General features: G+C 34.9%; 1 protein-coding gene across 3 annotated transcripts in view; it reads right to left on the reverse strand.

Annotated features, from left to right (window-relative positions):
- Arid4a (AT-rich interaction domain 4A) overlaps positions 1-27668 on the reverse strand; it is a 67093-nt gene that overhangs the window by 31772 nt on the left and 7653 nt on the right. For 2 of the 3 annotated variants that reach the window (XM_074067902.1, XM_074067903.1), the window contains exons 6-12: positions 17417-17496; positions 17235-17329; positions 16638-16712; positions 13719-13851; positions 10886-10965; positions 9919-9995; positions 8805-8971 (exon numbers count right to left, since the gene is read on the reverse strand). In XM_074067902.1, coding sequence (XP_073924003.1) covers positions 8805-8971; positions 9919-9995; positions 10886-10965; positions 13719-13851; positions 16638-16712; positions 17235-17329; positions 17417-17496 — 707 coding nt within the window. The remainder of the gene's footprint in view (positions 1-8804; positions 8972-9918; positions 9996-10885; positions 10966-13718; positions 13852-16637; positions 16713-17234; positions 17330-17416; positions 17497-27668) is intronic. The other variant, XM_020185126.2, reaches the window with a different exon arrangement.

Consider the following 27668-nt stretch of genomic DNA (forward strand, 5'->3'; position numbering starts at 1 on the left):
ATACTACCTAGTATTACAGGTAGATGTGTATCTATCTATGCTACTAGATTGTGAATATTCTGACTTTGCACATTCTATCTCCAAGTAAACTTAAACATTTATTGATGACTATCATAAGTCAAGAACTGTGAAAAAGCACTGTGGATTAAAATGGAATAAATGGCACCTTTTAGTGTTCCTACTCTGCCTCTGGCAGGTGGTGTACAAAGGTAAAACAAGCCAATACAACACAATAATATATACATAAAAGAATACAGAAGTGAGTGATGGAATGAACTGTTCTGTGGCAGTTGGACTGGCCTCAACAACATTACGGAAAACCTCAAAATGTGACTAGTAGATAGTCCTGGAGCTATTGTTCTGGTTATTTTTGGAGATGGGGGTCTCTCAAGACTATTTGCCCAGGCTGCCCTTAAACTGAGATCCTTCCAATCTCAGCCTTCCAAGTAGCTAGGATTACAGACATAAATCACTGGCACCCAGCTGGTTTGTCTTATACATGCATGTAGTTCTCAAAATTCCAATGCATGTAAGCGCTCAGTAAGTTTAAAAGATTTGGGACATGCCTATTTTACACATAATTTTATCTCTAATGACTGACATTCAATTTATACTCTTTTACCATGTGAATGAAAATGATACCTGTGCAAATAAACTGGGAAGATTTTCTTTATTGTTTCACCCTGTTACATTTGAGAGTTAACATTAATAACAATACATAACTATAGTGAGTCAGAAAAAAAAGAATAAATAAAAATATTTGAAAAGGTTAAGACAGTTGTAGCACATTTTTCTGATATTGACCTTATTTTGTCCCAAATACATTAACCTAGAAATGAGTGATTATCCATCAAAAATAGCACAAATATTAGTGAAGAATGAACTTTCTACCACTTTATTTGGATGGGAGATGAATACAATTCATTATTTTTTGAATTAGGTAATATACTACCTTGTTTTAGCAGAGCTATTAACTTTTTTATCGAGCAACTCTTCCCCAGAATACAAATTAGGAAGATGTCCAAACTGTCAAAATACATACCAGCAAAAGACGATGCACTTGACACGAAGCCCTTCAGACCCATGAAGCTTACAGACAGGTCTAGTAAGTGCGGTGGGTTACTGTTTTTAGCACCTAACTGATGTGAGCTACTTTCTGATAGTGGGAAAGTCTAACTTAACTTGAATTGGTTTCCCTGTATTGTGTATGTGAAGGTATACATCATTTGTTGATAGGTATTTCAGCTTTTGAGAACCCTACAGTATCCTTTAGAAGTTTTAAGGATCATACAACACTCCACTTGGTTTTTTTGTTTATTTGTTGCTTGTTTGTTTTTGGTATTCCAGTACACCATGCTTACTTTTCAACACCAAAATATTGATTTTTTTTTGGTGAAATATTATTTAGAACAAAGCAACTTATTTTTACTTTCATGATGCTGTCATAACCCACTTCTAGTTCTCTTCATTGGCTTCTCTTCTCACTCCATCTCTGAAACAGTATCTCAGGTCCTCCCCACTCCTCATCTATGACAATCCCTTCATCTTCCCTCCAGTACTACCTCCAAAAAGGAGGTTCAGTTTAAAACCAGCAGGAGAAGCCCTTTAAAGTGGGTATTAAGCAGCAACACCAGAAGCTGCTTACGCTTTTTTTTTTTTTTTTGGTGGGACTGGGGTTTGAAGTCAGTCCGCATGGGCTGCACACATGCAAAGCAAGCACTCTACATTTGAGTCATGCTCTACTCCATTTTGGTCAATGCTCCATCTCAGTCTTCCATGTAACTAGGATTGCAGGTGTGAGCTATCAATGCTTTGCTGTTCCTTACACTTTTAACATAAAATTTTTAATTTGAAATGTACTAAATAGTCTTATTGGTTTCTTTAAATTGGAAAATAAACAGCAGAGCATCTTACTAAGGTAAATGCCCAGAACATTTGTAAGCTACTTACCACTTAATGCTAATTTGAGTCCTCTTTGTTCCTCCAGAAGCCTTTTGGATTTTTAACACTTATCTATTTTATGAGTTTCTCAAACTTTCATTTTATTTTCTCTCTTATATTTAAAGCTGATAAAAGGAATGGGCAACTCAAAGGCTATACTCCAAGTAAAAACCTGACAACTCAATAAGCAGCTTTTGAACAATGTGTAAGTGGTAGCAGGGGAGCTATAAGAGGATCCATATTGCTGAAGGATAGTGGAAGGGAGAATAAAAAGGTGAATATGGGTCAAATCATGAAGAGCCAGACATTTAAAAGCCTGTGACAAAACTTAAGAACTTCATCCTACTGAGGCTGAAAGCCATTAAAAGGTTTCCAGCAGGAACTGCCTAGATTTTAGAAAGACGTTTATGGAAAATGGATTGGAAGTGAAAAAAAGATGAAGACCAGAGAAAACACCTAAAATAAATGGTACAAATTACAAATGAGTACTATTAGACAAGACAGAAAACTCTCCCAAACTGGTTCAAGACAAAAATAATTTACTTACAAACTCACAAAATTATTTAAGAAAACAAGATTACCTAGAGTACACTGTCTGAGGAAAGACAGATTATGAGGGCAAGTCAGATGTGTTAACCTAGAAAGTTCAATTTGGCAGGAACAATGGGATAACGTATCTCAATTCCCTTCATAGTATCTCTGATATATATGTATACAAACATATATAATACACACATGCAATAGCTCTCATATTCATTTATAAACTCATGAGGATTAAAGCAGTTTTCATTTAAAAACCAACATGTCACGCAGGCGTCATGGCTCATTCCTGTAATCCTAGCTACTTGGACAGCTAGGATAGGTAGGATTATAGTTTGAGGCCAGCACAGACAAATAGTTTATGAGACTCACATCTCTAAAATAACCAAAGCAAATTGGAATAGACATGTGGCTCAAGCAGTAGAGCATCTGCTGTGCAAGTGCAAAGCCTTGAGTTCAAACTTCAGTTCCACCAAAAAGAAAAAGAAAAAAAAAATGCCCACCAAGTCTCTAAAAATAAACAGAAAATTATCTGGTGTAGTCATTTGTTCATATCTCTAACAGAAATTAAATGGTTTCCCAGTGGAGTAACAAAAGTTTTATCTTACTGATAATGTACGCTCTAGTACAGAGATGTATTTTGTTGTCACAACACTTCATTGAAATTGCACATAAATACTTAAAAAGAAAAAGCTGGGTACAGTGATGTGAGCTAGTAGTCCAGGCTACTCAGGAGGCAGAAGCAAGAGGGTCACTTGAACCTACGAATTTGAGGCTAGCCTGGACAACACAGTAGGAATCCATTTCACCAAAAATAATTAATTAATTAAATTATAATAAACTAAACACAGGAAAGAAATTAAAATCTTAACCCTTAAGTTAAACTTAAGATGAAAAACAAAACCAATATTGTAAGTCTGGTAACTCAAGTGATCCATAGGTTAAAATGGATCAGTGGATCCATCCATGGATCCATAGATGATCAGTAAATTTCATTTGTAAACTGACAGTTGACAATATTTGTGTAAGGGCAAACAGCCATGACAGCACTGTAGTACAAAACTACAATAACTAAATCTTGAGTAAATTATGTCCAGTATACTTTTAGAAAGAGACGGCATTATATAATATGTTTTAGAAATATTTCCAATCCAAAAACATTAAAAAAAAACACAACCTCTTTTGTGCCCTAAAATTATTCCCAAAGGAACCACACATTGTTTGTTTGTTTGTTTAAATCTATTTTAGATCTAGTACAGAAAACAGAATGGAGAAGGGCAAGCACAGGCATGGCCAGAACAGTTAGGATGCTACTGCATTAGTCTACATGAAAGAGAATGGTTTGGGCTAAGGTTAGCAGAGTAGAAAGCCAAAAGAAGTGAACAACTTTGAAGACTATTCAAGTAAGCAGGAAAGAAAGGATTTTGTGTTTGAATGGATGGGGGAAGGGCAGAGACAGAAGAATCAAGCTGACTTCCATGTATCTGACTTGGGCAAATGGGTGGATGGTGCTTTTATTAAGGGAAAGGGTAGGCTTAAGGGATGGTAACTGCAGTTGTGCCCATACTGAGTTTGAGTACTGTATGTGAAACAAGAAGAAATTATTCACTGGCAGTTTGATATAAATGTCTGCAACTCTGAAGAGACATCTTTGATGCACATATAGATGTGGAGTGATTATATCATTTGGTTAGGAAGCAAACCAGAACAAAATGTAACGTAACAGGTGTCAAATACTTCAAAAGTTAGAGATGTCGGGGGTCAACTCTACAAAATAGTCAACTAAGAAAAGACAAAATTTTGATTGACTTACTACAAAAGCTTATTAGACATCTCTGGTGACCTTAATAAAGTTGTTCTGGTTGTAAATAGAGGAAGAGACACACTACAGTGAGCTAAGAATGGACAGGAGGTCAGAACCAGTGTGTATTAATGAAAAATTCAGCAATGAGGGCGAGGAAAAAAGAGTTATCTAGAGGAAAAAGTAGAGAGGCTATGAGTCTGATGATGGAGGGAATATGGATGAGTTGTCAGGTTACATGCAAGCATGTTCTGAAAAGCTGAAGATGGCTGAAGTGTGGCTCAAGTGGCACAGTACTTGCATAAACTGAAGGACTGGTCTTACAGAGGAAGACAGTACACTATCTATTGTACTGTAAGGAGAGTAGACAGGTAAGGTTTAAAGCCTATTTCCATTTGAAGCTCAGTTTCTTTCTGAAGTTAGAGTGGAGTGAGGACAGGGTTGTCAATTTAATGGACAAGATAATGACTTGACAACAGAAATTGGGAATTGAATAGTATTACTGAAGAACCCAGTGAAATTTAAATTTGGTAGTCATAATTTAGAGTGGTAACATTCTTCCCTGTTACATACTTACAGAAAATTTCAAGGAAGAAAGATTTGCTAAACTCATCAGAGCATTTTTGTTTGCTTATTTAATTGGCTAAATTTTAAGACTTTAGGAAGTAACTTGTTATATTTGAACATAAGCTAAAGTCTCAATTATCATTGAAGGTTGGCTTTATAGGATCTGCTTAGAAAAATTTGATTGGCAGTGGAGTTATTAGATAAAACCAAAATTACGTTTTAAATTTTATTACATTTAAAATCTTCAAATTCTACTGACTTAGCATAGTTTTTCTAAGTTATCAAGTATTTACTATAGGCTTACACCCAAAGTGATCTTGAATGATCACTGCCAAAGCCTTTAACAATCTACAAAAAGGCACAGATTAATATCCACAAATAACACTTAGTTTAAACTTCAAAAATAATACTCAGTTTTCCATGAATTAAAAAACTCAAGCACGTATGATTTTATAATAGTAGAATATAACCTTGGGCATCAAATGTAACAATATTCCCAGAAAATTGCTTAGATTGGAGACATGGTTGTCAACATGTCTTCACTAAAAAGAACAGTTCTTATAAAAATTCACTAGATTCTAATTTCAATACTAAATATGAAATGCAACAAAAGCCTACTTATAGCAAATCATAATGACTTAAAAAGCTAAAGCTAGTCAAACTCCTTGATAATTAATCTTCTAAAAACCATGCATTTATTTTATCCTTAAAAATGTCCCCTATATTTACCCAGAAGAAATGTAAGTCTGGATTACATAAACAACTGTTATCATTACTTATGTTTTCCTGTACTTTTCATCAATTTTAAATTCAAAAGAAAAATTCAGTATACCTTTCCTAATATAAAATTTTTTAACAAAGACATTTTAATACAAAAATATTCTTCGGGACTTTCCTGAACATAATTATCAATGTGTTATAATTTAAACTTATCAATATAGATAGGACCTACTTTCTATCAGATTCTCAAGTCTTTTCCCAAGCAGTAACAATATGAGACATATTTCCTGCACGTGAATTCTAAACTACCAAATGCTTAGGAATACAAAACAATATTAAGTAAAAAAGATGCTCCTCCATGATTAAATTGTAGAATCCCAAATCTCACTTCTCTTACTTATGTTATAGTACCCAAGCATCAAATATAAAAACAATGTCTGTTGCTCATTACCACTGCAGAAATATCTAACACTTGTATGATTCTACTGCATAAAATTGCTTGCTACACTACATCACAGTATTGTTATTATGGAGGCTTACAGAATATTATAAAAGATCTATTTGATCCTTGTAAAACAATGTTAAATCTTCATGAAAAGTGTAGCATCATTACATTTGGGGAAGACTTATGACCTGTAATGTAATACAACAGCTTAGCCTCACTTATGTGGTAAAGGCCTATAATGACTAAGCCAGGTAGGCCCTAGCTTATCAGATTATTCATTTTATATATTTACTTTCCCCCTATTTCATGTATAAAGTGCTTTTCAGTTTACAATGTATTACATTTTTAAAAATTATTATTCAAGACAAGTTAGAATGATTCAGCAACTAAATCTCAAATCTAAGAGCAAAAAATACAGTTGATTTTTTTCTAAAATCTCACTCAAGAAAACCTATTTGTATGGTCAGAGAAAAAGAGGAATTAGTTTGTATCAAAGAATTCAATAAAACATATGCTATGAAACTGACCACCTGAAAATTAATTTATAATGATCATATAAAATCAGTGCTTAAATTTGATAATTTTTGTTTTTAGATGAAAAGCATCCCAGAGTAGTAATTTTTAGCACGTTCATAATTTAAATAATACATTTTAAGACATTTCAAGTGTCTTCATCTTTTAAATTTTCTTTACTATTATGTACAAACAATAGGTAAGAGCTTTACCTCTGCTTTTCATTCTTTTCTACTAACGTCTACTCACAGCTTAAATAAAACATTATAATATTTATTAAATTACATTGCAATATGAGCACTATTTACTATTTTTTAGGCACCCTCTATAACTTCCTATAAAGCTCTTTTTGCCCTCTTTGTTTAAAATTTCAGGGTTTTTTTTTGGGGGGGGTTGGGAAAATGCATTCTGGAAGGGACACCAATTAAAAGTATTAGCAAAAATAGACACTAATCTTTTTTTCAGTATTTTATCAATATAAGATCATAACTAATGTTAATTAAAAAAAAAAAAACCAAAAGCTAAACCAGACTGCAACAGTTCACACCCTGAAAATGTGGCCTATTTACCCTGAAAGCATATAATCTACAAATAAAAATAGATAAAATACAAATCACATCTAATACTCAATCTTTAAATCCTGAATTTTGTCAAACTGTCTCATTATTATTTTCACTCCAAAATCTATGCTGTGCTTAAGAAAAATAGCTTTCATCCTCTAATATTCTAAAAATAGACTTCTACTGTCTTTTTTACAAGAAACAATTACGCTTGGTTATGAGCACTACGATATTAGCCACATCATCAATACCTAAAATTCTCATTTAATCCCATTTTTGGCAACCAAAATGGTAACTAAATATACAAAAAAAGTCTTACCTATGTGCTGCATTTTCTTTCAAATGCAAAATGGTTAGATTCCCCTTCTACTTAATCAGTACAGAGTCTGGACATTTTTCAGTCTGACTTGCAAATATTTGCTCTCCCTCTTAGGGCATAGCATCCGCAGGGTTATACAGCACTACTTACATTCTCTTCCACATAAAAATCAGACATTACATGAAAGGAAAAGAAAGACAGCCCATTTCAAAGCATCTGGCAAACCTCCACTGGCAACCTGCCAAGCCTCTGCTAAACCTTCCTGTCTTTCCGAGCATGCTCACTTAAAACCAACAGCATGTTACTATGGCAACTCTGTAGGCAGCCTGTAAGTATGAACCGCCATTCTGATTTCAGAGTGTAAAAACCAAATACTGCAGGGGAAGTAAAAGGAAAGAAACAGCGCATACACTTCAACACATACAAGTATAATCATGTTATTTCATAAATTCATGTTTGGGTATATAAAACAGAAACAGGCACTACACATTTTCCCTGGCAATTATTTTATGTTCAAATAGGTCCTCTTTTTTTCAGTAAATTCATTCTCTTTGTTTTGGTCCTAATACCCCTTTATGCCTAACAACTAAAAATATATTGAACAATTTATCCCACTTAACAAAATACTGCTGAATAAACAGGCAATGTTCATGTAAGCAACTGTGGTACTCCATGGATGATTTCCTATAATTAAATGACAGGGCAATTTTACAAAGACAATCATTCACACTTAAAAATACACTCTAAACCCTTTCTATGATTTATTAAGCTGGCAAATAAAATTTTCATTGTGTCTGGATAGGACTTTTTACCCCTCCAAAGATTTTGAAGTTAAGAGAAACAAGACCCAGATTTAAATCCCTATTCTCCACATTTTAGTTGTGCCACCTTGGGAAAGTTATTTACCCTTTCCATATCTCAATTAACTCATCTTTAAAGAAGAAGAATAATCATTTTATATGGTAACAGTTTAGAGGCATTAACACATAAAAATATGTAAAAGATGTTCTAGTCAAGCATGGAGAGCACATCTGTAATCCTAATACTAGTGAGGTGGAGGCAGGAGGATCTCATGCCCCCATCTCAAAAAACCACCACCACCATCACCAAAAAAAAAATCTCAAAGTTACTTTTCTCCCCTCTTCCAAAAAATTCTGCACTTGTTGATTAAACCTGAAAAATACTTCTTTACAACTTCTTATTCACTAAAAATTGGTCCTAATTTATACAATGAACTATGAGCCAAAAAGCTTCCTTAATTCCTAAATCAAGCTGAACTAGAAATGGACAGAAAACAAGTAATAGAGAATTTAGACAAAAGGAAAAAATATGCAGGTATTATTTTTACTAGAGAGGAATAAAATGCTTTTATATGTTACAACATAAAATTATACCTACCACCTCCTCTTCTTCCTTTTTGGCCTCCTTTTCTTTCTCTTCATCATTTTCTTCTGCTGGACCATCTTCATCATCACTACTGGATGATTCAAGGATTTCACTTATATCCATTTTCCAATTATCAGGAACAATTCTAGCTTTTAAGAAGACACTTGCTTTCTGTAGCCCTAAGAATGAAAATGTACTTCAGGAGTTACTATGGAATTATAGCACAGAATGATGAAGAAGGGTATGATATTCAGAATAAGGATATCTAAACTCAAATTCAACTGTCACTTATAAAGTGATACAGCAAAGACAGGCACCGGTGGCTCACGCCTGTAATCCTAGCTACTCAAGAGGTAAAGATCAGGAGGATCGCAGTTCAAAGCCAGCGAGGGCAAATAGTTCACAAGACCCTATCTCAAAAAAACCCATCACAATAAAGGGCTGGTAGAGTGGTTTGAAGTGTAAGCCCTGAGTTCAAGACCCAGACCAGCAACAAAAAAAAGTGATACAGTAACTATATGAATGTTTGCTATTACTCTACAGAATACTAGTAGAAAGCTTTCATTTATTTATTTATTTATTTATTTATTTTGGTAGGACTGGGTTTGGAATGCAGGACTTCATGTTGCAAAGTGGGCACTCTACTGCTTGAGCTACACCTCCAGTCCATTTTGCTCTTTCAGAGATGGGTGCGCTCGTGAACTATTCATTCCAGCTGGCTTACAACCACGATCTTTCCGATTTCAACCTCTCAAGTAGCTAGGATTATAGGCATGAGTCATCAGGTTTTTTTTTTTTTTTTTTTTAAGATAGGGTCTCACTATGTAGCCCAGTATGGCACTGAACTTGCAATCTTCCTGCCTCAGCTCCCTGATGGCTAGGATTAGCCATCACCATGGTGGTGAACTCACCATGCCTGGCAACTACTGTCAGACACCTTAAAATACAAAAGCTAACCTTATGTAAAAATTACAAACCAAATATTTTATCTACCCATTACAAAACTGAGTGGCTATTGATTCTAAACAGTTAAGATGCCACCAAAGAATATTCAATATTGCTTTATTCATTGTTTTCAATATAGAATCACATCATGAAATAACGAACTGATTCATCTTTCTTTTACCTGGTTTAGTGCAGAGCTCTGATTCTGGTAGATTGAGAATATCTACTTCCTTAATATCTTTTCTTGCTATAGAGTAACTAATTGTAGACAAGAATAGAAAGGAAGAAAGCAGCTTATTAAATAAAAATCATTAGTTAAGCAATCCATGTTAACATACAAAAAAACACGAAAATCGTAATTATTTTGCTTTAAAAGTCTAAGACCACGAATATCTCAATCTTTAGTAAAGCACAGAGATAATATAGGCAAAACTAGTGTCTCACTGCTGAAGTTTTACATACTCAAAGTACACTAATTAGAGAGCCTCAAATTCACAGTATTTCAATCTATACACCCATATAGGGTAATTTATAGCAACACGATGTTTTCAACAGGTATAGACAATAATGGCTATTCCCATGTTTGATACTTCTTAATCTCTTATTAATTTTAGTGGAAGACAAAGCTATTAATATTTTTGGAAAATATTAAAATACTTTTATCATTTTAAGATATATTATGGGATTAAAATTTTTGAGAATCATAACGCAATATATGTATTTAATTTTTCAAAAAAACAAAACAGGTGAAATTAGGGAAACATTTCTAAAGCCTAGTTTTTTAGTAAAAAATCAAAATAATTATTCTAGAAACACAAATTCTATTAGAAAATAAATTTCATAATTCATAATACCACAAATGATAAAAATACCAAAACTGTGAATTAAGGGAAAAATCAATACTATGCTTTATTTAGAAAACATATTTTTAATATTGTTCTCATGTATTTTTGTTCAGTTTTTATATAAAGTGTATTAGCAAAAAACCCTATACATTTTATAAAGTCAAAACATTAATTTCTCAACTTCCCAGTTCATGAATGCATGAATAATTATATTTTAAAAAAATAAAGTTTTAGTGGAGAAGGTCAATGTGACAGTGATTCCTTTTTTTAATTCCATGTATCATTAAGTTATTTATTACTCACAATTTAGAATCAATAAATGATCGAACTAAACACTGATCCTTTTTCACTGTGATATCATCATTACAGCTGGGAGATATTACCTGAAATATAAAATCAGAACCGATTGATTCATATTTGTTTTGTCCAGAAAAAGAAAGTATTTTTAAAAAGAGCAATTCTGGATCCCCTAACTTCTCAACTGGACTATATTTTACAAGAAATAGCCCCATCTAATATTGGAAGTAATTCCAATATTAGAATTTATTTTAAACTAAACGATATTAAATGTATATAAGATCAATGAAGAAAACTGACATATTAGAATTTTTATCGTTTTTAAAAACATACTGAATTAGCACTGGTCTTCAAATCTAGCTATTAAAAAAACACCTAAGATGCCATTCTTATCAGGGCCTGAACAACTTTTAACAAATAAATAAAAATCTCAATAAAGACCTGTTTGTCTTTGGTGGTACTGGAGTTTGAACTCAGGGTCTCATACTTGCTAGGCAGCTCTCTACCACTTGAGCTACACTCCTGGTCCAACAAAGAACTTGTTAACCTCTTCACTTTTGAAAGTTACAAATATCGTCATAGTGTCATTAGCAAATAATCTCTGTATTTTACAGAATTTCATATTAAAAAATATTAAGGCAGGTGGGTGATGTACACCTGTACTTAGGAGGTTGAGAAAGGACAATGACATGAGCCCAGGAGTTTGAGGCCAGCCTAGTAACATAGCAAGATCATGTCTCAACAATTAAAACAAATAAATAAATATCATCTCCTAATAAACTGCTGAAATACACCTGCTCATAATCTCCCCTAATACTAGTCTCTGCTATAATCTAGCACTATCCATGAGCCTTTATGCAATAATAGAAATGGAAATGTTCTATTAAATTTGCAATCGAGTGCTTGATTTTTTTTTTTTTTTCTTTTTGTGGTATAGGGAATCAAATCCAGGGCTTTGCACATTCTAGGCAAGTGCTACACTCCAGACCCCAATTCTATTTCATTTTAATTTAGTTATATTTAAGCTTAAATAAGCACAAACAAAAACAAGTACACATCCAGATTATAGGTACTCTCCCACTTGAGCCATGCCTGCAGCCCTTAGCAGTCTTATGTTAACACCAGATGGAAATAAGTATTTTCTTGTTTATTTGCTATGTGCTGGTAATTATTAGACAAGTAATATAGTTGTGCCTACCCCTACCCTCAAGAGCTAACAGAGAAATGGAGGAGAAACATCAAAGGACACAAAAACAACACAACAGAGGACAGGTACAGTGGAACTACTTAGCACAGAATAATATGAAAACACCAAGGAGGTAGTTAACCCATGTCTTATTTCCTATTATTCCATTTGTCTCATCTAAAAGTTAGCAAAAAAATGGGCTCCCAGTAGAAACAAGCACTACCAAGTATTCTAGACTCCTTTCATGAAATCATCCTCGTATCCACCTCTTCTTCTCATTCTTTCTCTGTATAAACACAGATTACCATTTCCTACCATACAAGACTTACCATTTCCAAAGTTTTTAAAATCTAGCTGGTGGCGCACACCTATATTCCTAGCTACTCAGGAGGGAGAGGTCAGGAAGAGTACAGTTCAAGGCCAGCCTGGGCAGAGTTTGCAAGACCCTATCTCTGAAATACCCAACACAAAGAAGGGGCTGGCAAAGTAACTCAAGTGGTACAGCACTTGCCTGGTTAGCATGAGGCCCTGAGTTTACAACCTAGTACCACCAAAAAATAAAAAAATAAAACCTCGGCAAATCCTTCCTTTCTAATATTCCCTGTCTTATTTTAATGTCTATACCAGTATTTGAAAATTTACTATACAATCTGTAATTATTATGTACTCTTTTAGATGTATATTGTAAACTTCTTGATAAGTCTCATACTACCCTCTTTCTAAGGACTTTTTTCCCCCAGTGCTGGGGATCAGACCCAGGGCCTTGTACATGCTAAGCAAGTGCCCTATCACCACAATTTTTGTTTTTTTTTTGAGGAAGAGTCTCATTATGTAGTCTAGGCTGGCCTTGAACTTGCTATGCAGCCCAAGGTGACCTAAAACTCATGATTCTCCTGCCTCAGCCTCTCAAATGCTGGGATTGCATGTGAGTGCCACCACTTCCAGCTTTCTTCTTAGGAATTTAAAACAAAGCTAAACTAATTATAGATTCCCAGTTAACACTACTTAATTTAAGGAGGGTTAAAGGCTCAGGAGTGAATAGGTTATGCAGGGGGCAGTTAAAGAACTAGAATATGAGTGTTTACAGTAAAAAGAAACAGCAAATGACGAGCTACAGGTGGCCTCAAATATCCATTTAAAGAATGCAAAATTAATTGACTAGAAAAGAGTTGGTGAAGGTTTATTTTAATTAATTAATTTTATTTTTAAGACAGGGTCTCACTATGTTGCCCAGGCTAGTCACAAACTCCTGGGCTCAAGATGTCCTCCTGCCTCAGCCTTCCCAGTAGGTGGGACTATAGCCATGTACCACCATACCCAACGGAAGGTTCTGAGAATAGAACTATCATGATTAAACCAATATTTTAAAAGTTAGCATAAAATGGTAATGTGATAAAATAAAAGAGGTCACTGGACACATTTTGAGGAGAAAACTGAAAGATCTCAACAAATGATTATAGATAATGAAAAGGAGTAACAGAAAACAGTGAAGTACTATTTTTATAGACCTAGCTGACTACTCAACATTTAAATCTACAATTAAGTCTAAATTAAATTTGTGCAATACTTCCAAAATATTCCAAAGGATTTTAAAAACTTACTCTAAACAAATATTTAAATGGGTGACTAACTGTTCAAAGAAACCTTACTCACCAAAGCAGGATACCATTCAGTCCTCTCAGACGTAGACACCACACTTACAACTTTTCCTAATAAATCATCATTGAGACGTCGCTTATCTTCATCTTCCTCCTCACTACTTTCTTCTTCTTTTTCATCTTCAGTGCTAAAGGTAGAATAATTTGATCATTATCCCAACATAAACCATCATTTGATACAGAGTGGTGTGACTTTACCATACTTAATTCAGCTCCTAGCGTAGCATCCTCTCCATTCTCATTGGGATTGAGGAGATGGATACTTTCTTAGCCCCCACAGGAGTAGCCCTGAGCTGTCTGTGATAATTCTGAGTCCATTTCACTACACTAATAAATACTAGATCTTAGATTCCTAGGCCATCCACCAGCCGGGACAGAGAAGACTAATTATATAACACTATTAAGTACTTACTGGGACAAAACATTTTTTTTAAAGACTGCCCTTCTATTTTTTTTAACGCCAGAGGCCTGATAAGATAACTTTAATTTTCTAAGACTATGAAAATAACTCAGTAAAGCACCTATGAGGGTTTACTTAAATAACTTGTATGGATAATTGAAGGTTAAGTGTCAATAATATGCATTCATTGTAAGCCTATAATTTTTTAAAATGTGTATGTACTCTCACCTGATTTCTTAATGAATATACATTAAATAATTTGACATCTTCCTGAAGTCACCCTTTACCACTGGAGTTTACTAAAGTACGCAGATTTATTAACTCTTATTAAATGGCTCAAAACCATTTATTTCCTTATTTTTTAAATTTTCCTTCTTTGCCTCTCAAACTTGTCAGCTGTCAAAAGTCCACATTTCTTTCTTTAATGTCTGCATTGACTAATCCTCCTTTTTACTTCTGACAGCTCTACTTGCTTCTTCAAATCTCCTACACCCTGAGAAATCAGATGACTCAACTTGTTAAAATTACAGATGAAATAACCACAAGTAATCTTTTACTAAAAGACTGTAAGACTAGCTTATGAATAAAATACTTGTGTATTAATGCTTTATTAAATATGCATCATATACTGAGTACTTAATACATGCTGAAAAATTGCCCCAAATGGGCAACACATTATCAATCCTACCTTCCCCAGTTTTCCCAAAGTAATGTCTTTAACAAGTGACTGAACTGAGATTTCCATTTGGGTTCTCAGAGGTCTTTTGTCACTCTCTGGTTGGTAACTTATGTGTTGGCAACTTTTTAGATTTTCACTATATACACTCTCAGAAGTAATGAATACATCTAATAACTGGATCTTGTTTTGTGAGTATTATTTCCCACCAAAAGAAACAAGGGTCCCCTGGAAAAATGACCAATTGCAAGGGCTGGGGCAGGAAAACACACTAAAGAAATGGTAAGAACATATCAAAAGGGCATGGAGATGAGCCTGGAGAGGTTCCCACCAGATAAATCTGGGACAACTTAAGCTTCAAAATGAATTTTAAACAATGAATTATAGCCATTTAAATAAAATTAGGATCCGTGAATCCAAAGTCATGGTAAGGAAAAGATTTCCATTATCGCTAAATGACAACTAAATTTAACTAAGAAATGCAACAGGAATGAAAAATTAGAAAATCACCATTTGGCTATCATAATAGTGCTAATGGATTTAGGTAAGAATTATCAGTGAGTGACTAAACCACTGACTGAAGCTTGACAGAGAACAGGATATTTAAATAGTCTCACAGTATCTCCACACAGATTATTTATAAATTACACAGGGAAAGAAGGTAACTGAGAATTCTGAAGTCGAGACATTTGGCAGACAGCACCTTAACCAGGTGATCTAAGTTAGTATCACCAATTATGGGACAAACTGATAACATGCACTTATTGATGTGCTTATGCCAAGGCCACAATGTCACTTACAGTGTTACTGTCAAAATGTATAACCTGAAGCTAGGAATGTAAAAAACAATCAGACAAGCACATACTGAGGAACAGTCTACAAAACAACTCGTCTATTCTTAAATGTCAATGATATGAACAACAAAAACAAGGTTAAAGAACTTTTCCAGATTAAAGGAGACTCTGGAATCATATAAATGAGATGGAGCACATGATCTTGGGTTCGATCCTAGAAGCAGGGAAAAGGCGTTGCTACGAAGGCTATTATTGGCACAACTGGAAAAATTTGAAAAACTGACTGTATGTTGATAGGTGTTAGTACTCCATCAAAATTCAATTTTCTGAGCTGGGGCACAATGGTGCACATCCATAAATCCAGCACTCGAGAGACTGAGGCAGGAGAATCATGAATTTGAGGTTAGCCTGGGCTATATACAGTGAGACCTAACACACTCCACAAACTTAAATTTTCTGATTTAGTCATACTTTGATAATTTAAGGGAAAGGGCCATAATGCTTGCCATTTCCTTTTAAATTGTTCAGTAAAATAAAATTTATTTTATAAGATAATGTATATACACATACATAGAAAGCAAATGTGCCAAAAAATATTAAAAATTGGTGAATCTAGGTGAAGAATATATATACATGCTCTTGACATTACTTGTGAAATTTTTAAGTAAGTCTGAAATGTTTCTGAAATAAAAAGATTAAAAATATATATAATAAGCTAGGAATGATGGCTCATACCTGTAATCTCAGCTACTTAAGTGGTGGAAATAGGGAGGATCAAGGTTCAAGACCAGCCCAGACAAAAAAGTTGGCAAGACTCCCACACCTCAACCAATAAGCTGGGTGTGGTGGCACTTGCCTGTGATCCCAGCTAAGCAGGAGGCATAAATAGAAGGATTACAGTCTAGACAAAAGTTAAAGACGCTATTAAAAAAATAACCTAAAGTTAACAGTACCGCAGACATGGCTCACTTGATAGGGCACTTGCCTAGCAAATGCAAGGCCCTGAGTTCAAACCCCTGTACTGCCAATTATATAGATACTTGCCAGCCATGGTGGTTCATGCCTGTATTCCCAGTTCCTTGGGAGGCGGAGATAGGAGGACTGCAGTTCAAGGCCAGCCTGGGCAAAAAGTTATGAAGAATCTATTTCAGAGAACAAGCCAGGCACATTAATGCATGCCTCTAATCCCAGCTATGTGGTAGGCATAAGTAGGAGGATTGAGGTCTGAGGCTACCTTCAGGCAAAAAAAAACAAAACAAAACAACAGACTCTATCTGAAAAATAACTAGAAGCAAAAAGGGCTAAAAGCATGGCTCAAGTGGTAGAGCACTTGCCTAGCAAATGCAAAGCCCTGAAGTAACGTCAAAAAAAAAAAAACTTAATAAAAGAAAATCATCATAATAATTAAAGACTTTAACAAAGTAACTTAAAACAAAAGTAGACTTTTGGAAAATGGAGTTGTGATAATTCTTGGGCAAAGAAATGGGAATAGTTACAGATGAGATCAGCTTCAGGTAAAACGTCTAACATAAAGACACAAGGTGCTATGAAAAGGTTACCTCATCGAATTAGTGAACTGAGGGAATGACAGGTTCATTGTTGCAGTAACTGAACTTATGTTACCATATATGAAAAACTCACACAGGAAGCGAGGACCTCCTTCCTCTGTTTGTCTTCTTTGCAATTACTGGAGTTCCAAAGTGCTCTGGATTTGTTAATGGAAGCTGGTCAAGTGTCTGGATAAGAAGCAGATGAATTGAATTCTAATTTTATCTCTAGATCAAGAGTTGTTCAACCCAAAAAGTCCATCCCTAATACCCTACCTCACTCTCAGCAAAATGTCTCTCCCCTTTCAGGCAAAGCGAGGTACGTCTCAATGTTCTCTCATCACCATCATCAAACACTACAGTAAATAAAAGATATTAGAGAATTTATGGACACTTACTAAATAAAAATTTAACTATAAAGAATGTGAGTAGTGCTATTTAAAGCTGAGTATTTGTAAGAACTATTGCTTGTTAAGACTTTTTCATAACCTTTTAAAATGAACATACCACATTTTTCACTCTGTACCTAACACAGACGAGGATTAAATGGCTTCCCCAACTGCTTAAGCATTTCCACTTGCCTTATCAACTTCCACTATTACAGAATCATCTTTTATTTATTTAGCTTTTTTTGCCATGCTAGGGATTGAACCCAGGGCCTTGCACATGCTATACAAGTACTCTATCTCTTGAACTACGCTGCCCAGCCCCTTTTGTTTTTGTTTTTGTTTTTGAGACAGGGTCTCACCGCTGTCTTTGCCTGAGAAGGCCTCCAATTCATGATCCTCCTGCCTGTCCCTTGAGTAGCTAGGATTACTGGTGTGCACCACCAGGCCAGCTCAGAATCACCTTCTTAGCCTATTAGCAACCTAGTAAAATCATAAATATTAAGTTACCTTCAATCTAAGAAGAAAGGCGCCAAACCTGGATTTATTTATTATTTATTTTTTAGACAGAGTTGCACTATGTAGCCCAGGCTGGCCTTGAACTTGCAATTCTCCTGCTTCCACCTCCCAAGGGCTGAGATAACAGGCATGCATGACTATGTCCAGCCAAAAACATGCTTTTTTAAAAAAGGTATTATGGTTTTTTTCTGCAACAGTGATCAGTGGAATGCCCCTAACTTTCTGAAATTGTATTTGGATTATGCTGTTTCGACTTATGTGGGTGCTAATGTATTATAATAAAAGTATTGGATGCCAAATTCTAAAGTCGTAAGATTCAAGTTTTTTCTTTTACAATGAAAGAATACAAAGAAATAAAAGTTGAAAAAAAACAACCACCAGAAAGATACCAAGTTGTTTGTTTTTTTTTTAATTTTGTGGGAATGGTGTTTGAACTCAGGGTTTTTGTGCTTGCAAAGAAGGGGCTTTAACACTTGAGCCATGCCTCCAGTCCATTTCACTGAGTTATTCTGGAGATGGGATCTTGTAAACTATTTGCTCAGGATGGCCTCAAACCAAGATCCTTTCGATCTCAGGCTCCCAAGTAGCTAGTATTGCAGGCATGAGCCATCAGTGCTGAGCTACCAAAGTTTGCCTTTTATTTTTTAAAAGACACTAGTCAGGCATGGTTGTACATGCCTAAAATCCTAGCACTTGGGAGGCTGAGACCAGAGGATCACAAGTTTGAAGTCAGCCTGGGCTACAAAGCAATACCTATCACAAACAAACCTAAATAAGTAAACCCAGAAAACATTTTAAAAGACATTAATATCTCAGATAAACTTCCCTAAAAGTTTCCACTTTTACTGTATCTTTTTAAAAATCATACTACTCAAAATATGTGTAACTATTTCAAGTAATGGAGGTAAGGGACTTAATAATTTATCACTAATCTCCTATAAAGCCATCTATGTTATTTTGATAATTATTTTGATAACTTTGTATGTTTAAGAGTTCATAATGTACTCTGACTTTAGTATCTAACATTTATAGTTTATTAAAAAGAAAATGCTCCCAGAAGACACATGGTCCAGAATTACAAAAATAAAACAGAAGACAGAATCCTGAGTTTAGATACTCTTGTACATCCTATGAAAAAAACATATTCAAAGGAAAGCATGCACAAAAAAATTAACAATAAAGATCCAATCCTAATTTTCATAATTCTAGATGGCTTTCCACTCTAACAGAATAAGTTAGTATGAACAAAGGGAAAGTCTCTATTACCTTGATTACTATCATAGAGTAACACTGACTTTTTTTTACAGGATGCTTCATTAGCAAACACTTTGGCTTCAAATCACATTTTTTGGTCTTTTTTTGTGAGACTGGGGTTTGAACTCAGGGCTTCATGTATGCAAAGTACATACTCTACTACTTGAGTCACACCTCCAGCCCATTTTTATAAAGTTTTTAGAAAGAAAAGCACATAAGAGGATTCAAGGTATTCAATATTTATCTTCTTCAATCAGTTCTTCCTTTTAGATGAAAGATATCTAATTTAGATTCTCTTACATGCAGGAGACAACATAGGGAAATTAAAAGCTCCTGACGCAGTCATCAAAGAACCATAATGATTCCACTAAAACAGCTGCACCTTGTACTGTCTATGATCCAGAAAGTGATGACTACCTGTACACACAAAGACAAGATAATACACAATATCCACAGTCCTGCATGTAGGTATGGTGGCACACACCTATAATCCCAGCACTTAGAAGGCTAAAGGAGTATAGTTTCAGGTCTGCCTAGGGTATATAATGAGACCGGCTCAAGAAAAAAAAAAAAAAAAAGACAATGGTAACAACAACAACAAAATCCACAATATCCTCATCCTTTTTTAATTATATCACTGAGCTAACCCTAATCATGTTCAAAATACATACATCAAAATTACTATGTATAGGCTAGGGATATACTTCAGTGGTATAGTGCTGTTTATCAAGACCCTGGGTTTGATCCCTTGGAACACGCGCGCACGCGCGCACGCGCACACACACACACACACACAAATTATGATGTATATGGTGTTATAAAATATAATAAATGAACGACTACTTTTAAAACAATTTAAAATCATGACATTATGAACCAAACTTAAAACAATTCTTGATGTATTAGTGTCCATAAATACAAGATTTTATAAAGAATAAAACCTTACATATTGTAGTTCTCCTTAAGGCTTACAATACTAAAGACAATGACAACAGGCACACAAACATTTAAGTATAGGTATGAGGAGGGAAAATCAGAATATAATATGAATTGGTTCTACCAAATTTATATAAAAATATTTCCACACTGTCTTGTTATCAATAGCTATCCTATTCCAGTATGTTCTGATGAAAAATTTCAACTATTTATTTTCTTGTTTTTTAAAATAATCACTCTGAAATAAAATCAGATTTTTGAAGGGAAAAATTAAATTCACTTTAACATACTTTATCATGGGTAAAAATAATATCAAAAACCAAAGGGATTTCTCAAAATAGAATTATAGTCTAAACTACTACCTTATAGATTTACACAAAAACTCTTCTCATTTTAAATAAACAAAGAGAAATAGATTTTAAGATTTTTAATTCACAAAACTATACAAAAGTATATATTTGAATACGTTTGTTACTTAACTTTTTACAACTTTCTTAAACAACATAATGGGTTTATTAATCCTGACATCCCAGATTACTAAAACCATGATGGAGCTCCATCTATAAGAAACTTCTTCTCTTACCTTCCATGCCAAAAGTATTCTGTAATGGCCCAAAATGTGTAGGCACTGAAGAGTGAGTCTAGTTTTGGGAGGTCTGTTTGTTTGTTTGTTTTAAGGAGAAAGCAAAGATTAGGACACCATTAAAAGGGGAGACAACAGCAGGCAGTCTAGCACTTTTGATAAAAGTGAAATGATTAGCTGTTGTCTACAGTAAATTAAGCTTTTTTTTTAAGTTCAGATTTACCATATAGCATGCTAAGAAAATAAGTCAGACTATAAGGATTTAGTAATTCTCTAAAACATGGGATATTTCCAAAAAACAGCATTCATATAGATAATTTAACTCAATGAGTGCCACAAACATGTGTATAACCAAAAATAGTGTCTGCTGTTGCACAAGATATAGATACAAAAACATAATTACAGAAAAATGACAAAGCTGAGACTCTCAAGATAACACTAATCATACAAAATGGACAAAATAATGCTAATGCAGACAAGTATATAAATCCTAACCCTAATTTGTTAGAAATCAAAGAAGCAAAAAGCAACAGGGATCAAGATCCCATCTCCAAAACATGTCTACCTGTTACCATAACACTGACTGATACTGTAGCATAGTAAAATTATTTTTACTTAATTGACAAAAGTAGTATCTTTACAGTAAACAACTTATGCTTTGAAATAAGCATATACTTGTGGAATGGCTAAGTCTGACTAAAATAACATATACATATTAACCATGTGCATTACCTCACACTTATATTTTGTGTGTACGTGGTAAGAATACTTAAAATCTACTCTCAGTAACTTCCAAGTACACAATGTGCATTAAATATAGCCACCATTTGTACAATCAATCTCTTGTCCTTATTCTTCTTAACTGAGATTTTGTATAATCTGACCATCTCCCCAAACCCTCACCCCCTCCAAGCTGCCCCTTGCTCCTCCTACCGCCATTCTCTCTATCACATTGACATTTTTGGATTCCACGTCCTTATATACATGGCTTATTTCACTAAGCATAGTGTACTCCAGGTTCATTTATGTTGCTGCAAGTGACAGGATTTCCTTCTATATTAAGGACAAAGAACCTGTGCCAGTGGCTAATGCATGTAATACTAGCTACTTGGGAGACTGAGACTGGGAGGATCACGGTTTGAGGCCAGCCCTGCCAAATAGTTTGCAAGACCCCACCTCCAAAATAACCAGAGACAAACAAACTGGAGGTGTAGTTCAAGCCATAGAGTACCTGCTTTGCAAAGCCCTGAGTTCAAACCTCAATCCCACCAAAAAAAAAAAAAAAAGATAGTATTCCATTGCCATATACTAAATTTGTTTTATTCATCCATTGATAGATTGTATATCTTTGCTATTGTAAATAATGTTGCAATGAACATGACATATTGGTTTCCTTTTTCATTGGATACATACCCAGAAATGGAATTACTAGATCATATAGAAATTATATTTTAATTTTTTGAGGAACCTCCATACTGCTTTCTGTAACGGCTTTACTAACTTATATTTTCACCAACAGCTAGCAAGTGTTTCCTTTTTTCTACATCCTTGTCCGTACTCATGCATAATAATTTTGTCTTTTTGATAGCAGCCATTCTAACAAGTATGAACTAACATCTCATTGTGGTTTTAATTTATATTTCCCTGATGATTAGTGTGTCAAGGATTTTTTTAATACGCAGTCATACCTCAATTAACAATGGGAGTATGTTCTGAGAACTGTCTCATCAGGTGATTTCATCTCATCATTATGAGAACGTCACAGAGAATACTTATACAAACCTACTACCCATCTATATAGTCCATTGCGCCAAGGCTACAAAACGTGTACTATGGTACTGTACTAAATATTACAGGCAACTCTAACACAATTATAAGCATTTGTGCATTTAAACATATCTAAATATAGAAAAGGTACAGTAAACATATATAGTATAAAAGGTAAAAAATGACACATCTGTATGAGGCACTTACCATGAATGAAGCTTGCAAGACTGGAAATGACTCTGGGTGAGTCAATGAATGAGGACTGATAAATTTGTAGGCCAAGAATATTACTGTGCACTGATATAGACTTTATATAAACACTGTATACTTAGACTACCCCAAATATATATAAATTTCTTTTCCAATAATCTTAGCTTACTTTTTATAACTTTAACTTTTGACTCATATAATAACACTTGGCTTAAAACATATTACACAACTGTACAAGAAATATTTTCTTATTTTATATCTTTATCAGTAAGCTTTTTTGTTTTTTCTTTTTTGGAGACAAGGTTTTTACTATGTAGCCCACATTGGCCTTAAACTCAGGATCCTTTTGCCTCAGGCTGTACTGAAATTACAGGCATGCACCACCACGTGTGGTGTTCTTCCACTATTTGAAATCTTTTTATCCTTTTTAACATTTTTGTTAAAAACTAAGCCACAAACACTTAGTAGTCTAGGCCTACATGGGGTCAGGATCACAGATATCACTGTATTTCAGCTCCATGTTACCCACTGGAAGCTCGTCAGGGACAACACACATACACTGAGTGGTCATCTCCTATGATAACTGTACCTTCTCTGGAACACCTCCTGAAAGACTAGTCTGAAGCTGCTTTACAGTTAGCTTTTTCCATAGGCAGAAGTAGTACATAAACTCTAACACAATGATAAATACTACAGTGAATGCATAAACCAGTAACACAGTCACTGACTGTCATCTTCAAGTACTACATCTATACATAATTGTATGTGATATACTTTTATGACTGGCAGCTCAGTAGGTTTCTTTACACCAGCATCACCACAAGCACATGAGTAATGTGTTGTGTTACAATGGCTACAAAGTCATCAGGTGATAGGAATTGTTTGACTTCATTGTAATCTTATGGTGTGGCCTGTGGTGAGGCAGCACACCATGGCAGTGGCACACTGCAAAACTATTCACTTGATGGTCAGGATACAAAAGAGAGGAAGAGGAAGGAGTTAGGGTCTTAATATCTACTTCAAGGGCATGACCTTAATGCTCAAAGAATTCTCCACAGGCCCCACTCTTAAAGGTTCCACCATCTCCTAAGAGCATCACAGGCTGTGGACTAAGCCTTTAATATACAGGCTTTTAGGAAACACTTATCCAACTAAAGCAGGTCTCTTATCAAATTCTTGTTACTTATTTGCTATGGAGTTGAGTTTCTTATATATACTAGATATTAACCTCTTATCAGATACATAGTTTGCAAATATTTTCTCCCATTCCATAGGCTGTCTCTTTACTGTTGATTGTTTCCTTGGCTATGCAAAGCCTTTCATTTTGATACAATTCTATGAATCCATTTTTGCCTGTGCTAGCTGTTTTCCTTACTACAAGAAATATCTGAAGCTGAGATTTACTTAGTGCATAGTTTTGGAGGCGGGAAATCCAAGTTCAGCATCTAATGAGAGCTTAATGGTAGGTCTTAAGTCTTTAATCCATTTTCAGTTGGTTTTCATTTATGGTGTGAGAGGAGGGTTTAATTCCATTCTGCTGTATGTGGATATCTAATTTTTCTCAAAACCATTTACTGAAGAGAGCCTCTTGACACTTTTGTTAAAAAATAAACTGACCACAAATTTGTGGGTTTATGTCTATGTGTGCGTGTTTACAGCAGCACCATGCTATTTTGATTACTATAGCTTTGTAGAATACTTTGGAATCACATAGTGAGATGCCTCCAGTTTTGTTCCTTTTGCTCAAGATTGCTTTAGCTCCAATAGTTCTGTTATTCACAAGATTATCTGTCCTAACTATAAAAGTCCCTCAGCAGCTAAGGCCAAAAACTTCATGTACCTGGAAACTTAAGAAATTAACAATCAAATATATAATTACATTAAGAAAATACAAAAGGAATACTAAATCTATCACAGGTCTAAACAGACCTTTTTTTTTTTTTGTGATAACAGATCAATTTTAATTCTAGCACCTGAAGCTATACAAGGATATGCTTATAAACTTCATGGGACTGTTGTACACATTCAGTAAAGTGACAACTGTGCAATACCACTTAATATCTCAAAACCAGAAACATACTCTTCAATTGTTTAAACACAATCCACAGAACTAAAAACAAAATCAGAAGCTATCCACAGTTATACTAATTATCAATTAAAAGTTTTACACTTAATACTTGATAAAACAGCCAGTATCTAGCAGGGGATACTGAAAGTGATTTCAGAATCTCATCCTGTTGTACTCTATTGGGAAGCTAAACAGATTTTTTTGATACAAAGTGATTTTTTTTCTTTTTGCAGTTATAGATTGAACCAGGGTGTCACATACACTAGGCAAGCGCTACATCCCTAGCCCTAGTACTTTTTTTTTTCCTTTTTTGGCAGCACTGGGTTTTGAACAAAGGGCCTCAAGCTTGCTAGGCAGGTACTGTTAACACTTGAGCCACTCCACCAGCCCTACTTTTTTCTTAATGAATGATTTTGTAGACAACAAAACTCCTGATTTGGTTTGTTTTTTTGGCAGCAACTGGGGTTTGAACTCAGGGCCTCACACTTGCTAGGCAGTCATTCTTACCACTTGAGCTACCCCACCAGCCCTGTTTTGTATTGGATATTTTCAAGATAGGGTCTCTCAAACTATGTGCCTAGGGCTGGCTTTGAACTGCAATCCTCCTGGATCTCTGCTTCCTGAGTAGCTAGGATTACAGGCACGAGCCACATCACCCACTCTGCCAGTCCTTTTTATGTGATGAATTTTTTGATAGGGTCTCATGACCTATTTGCCCAGGGCTCACTTCGAACCCCAATCCTCCTGATCAGCTAGGAACACAGGCATGAGCCACTGGTGCCCAGCTATCACCTGGTTTTGAAAACATATTGTAATTGATTTTTATTATAACAACATTTGTCATAAGAGAGTGTAAAAATAAAGTAAAGCCTTATAAGCCAATAACACATTCTACACAGTTTGGTCAACTCATCAGTTTACTTACTCTAAACTTCTAGTCAATATTAATTTAAGTCTCCATGTAACCTGACATATAACTAATGTTCAAAACGATAACTTCAAGGCACACACACATACAAAAAAAGTCCTAATCTTAAAAAGCTTTTCTTGGGGTTGTTTGTTTGTTTGTTTGTTTTGGAGACTGGGTCTGTGTAGCCCAGGCTGTCCTCGAACTCACAATCCTATCACCTTGGCCACCTGAGTACTGGAATTACAAGGACGCACCATCATGCTTGGCAAAGAGCAATTCTTGCTTTAAATATATACTGTAAATGACACGTAGATTTTAATGTTCAATTTGATATATAATCTATGTGTTTATGTATATTTTGTATACATATTATATTATGTACATACTATAGATTACTGCATTTTCTTCCTTTACATTTTCCTTAAATTTCAGATACAATGTGCTATTTTTTACTGCAAAAAGGCAGAAAAATACTTTGAAAATGTTTTGACAGTTGTATTTACTAGGAGTTTACTAGCAACATTCAAGTGGAGATAGAATTCTAATCTCTTTTGACACTGTCTGAATAGCTAGTCAGATAACTGTCCCATCTCTTTTTTCTTTCTTTTTGTCTTTTGTTTGCTCTGTTAGTTTTTGTTTTGTTTTGAGATGGGGTCTTGCTACATTGCTGAGGCTGGTCTTGAACTCCTGGGTTCAAAGGATCCTCTTGCCTCAGCCTCCACAATATTTAGGGCCATACGTAACTCCAGCCACTTTTTTTTTTTTTTTTTTTTTTTTTGGCAGGAGGAGGGGGTAGGGTTTGGGAAGGACAATGCTTAGGATAAAACCCAGGCCTTCATACATGCTAGGTAAGCCCTCTTTTACTACGCTATATACTAAGCCCCAGATTCTTTTGAATGTGTGTATGTATTACTAGGAATTTAACTCACCAAATTTCCTTATCTTTAATGCATGAAACAGAATTGTCAGCCAGGTGCGGTAGCTCATGCCCAGTAATCCCAGGCAATTGGGAGGCACAGATCAGGAGGACTGCAGTCAAGGCCAGCCCAGGCAAAAATTAGGGAGACCCTAACTCAACAATATAAGCTGGGCCTGGGGGAAGAGGGGACTGCACCTTGTGATCCCAGCTCTGCGTGTAGGAGAAATGCAGCCTCAGACTGGCCCCAGGTAAAAACACCAGCTCTATTCAAAAATAGAGCTGGGGGTATGGTTCATAGTAAAGCACCTGAGTAGAATGTGAGAGACAAGCACTCTATTATCACTGAGCAATCCCCCCGGCCCACTTAAATATTTTGAAATTTCCTCCCAAGTAAGTCTTTGTTTTTCCATATGTGGACTGGTTTTTTTAGTCATTTTTTTAAATTTGGACTGTTTTTTTAAGTATGTATTATCTACATTAGAATCATCCAATGTGCTTATAAAAAGAAAGCATCTTGCATTGCCATCCCCTAATATACTAAATAAATTTAAGAGATTTGAGGGTTCTCAAATCCTTTCTTAAAAACAAGCAACAACTGACACTAATGCTTGACACCTCAATTAGATGCAAGTTACAGAATGGGAATTACACAATTATTCTCCTATAAGTATCCAACATTGAAAACCACTAAGGGGATGTTCAGTAGAACTAGTTTTTGGAGATGCTAAAATGTCACTCATAAACAGGACAGAGATTCATAGCTGAATGATTATTCTGGGATGCAGAAACACAGACTGTGAAAACCTGAAAGATATTGCCTCTGTGACGCATAGACAAAGCTTCACAATTCGTAAGTCTGTGAATGCAACCTCATAGGATAGATACAGTATTAGTATTTGAATATTCATCATACAATTTCATGTGATTTGGCACACACCAACTCCTATAATTTTTACCGGTGCCTTCCTTAATATAG

Source organism: Castor canadensis, chromosome 3, assembly GCF_047511655.1.
Source record: "Castor canadensis chromosome 3, mCasCan1.hap1v2, whole genome shotgun sequence".
Taxonomy (NCBI): domain Eukaryota; kingdom Metazoa; phylum Chordata; class Mammalia; order Rodentia; family Castoridae; genus Castor; species Castor canadensis.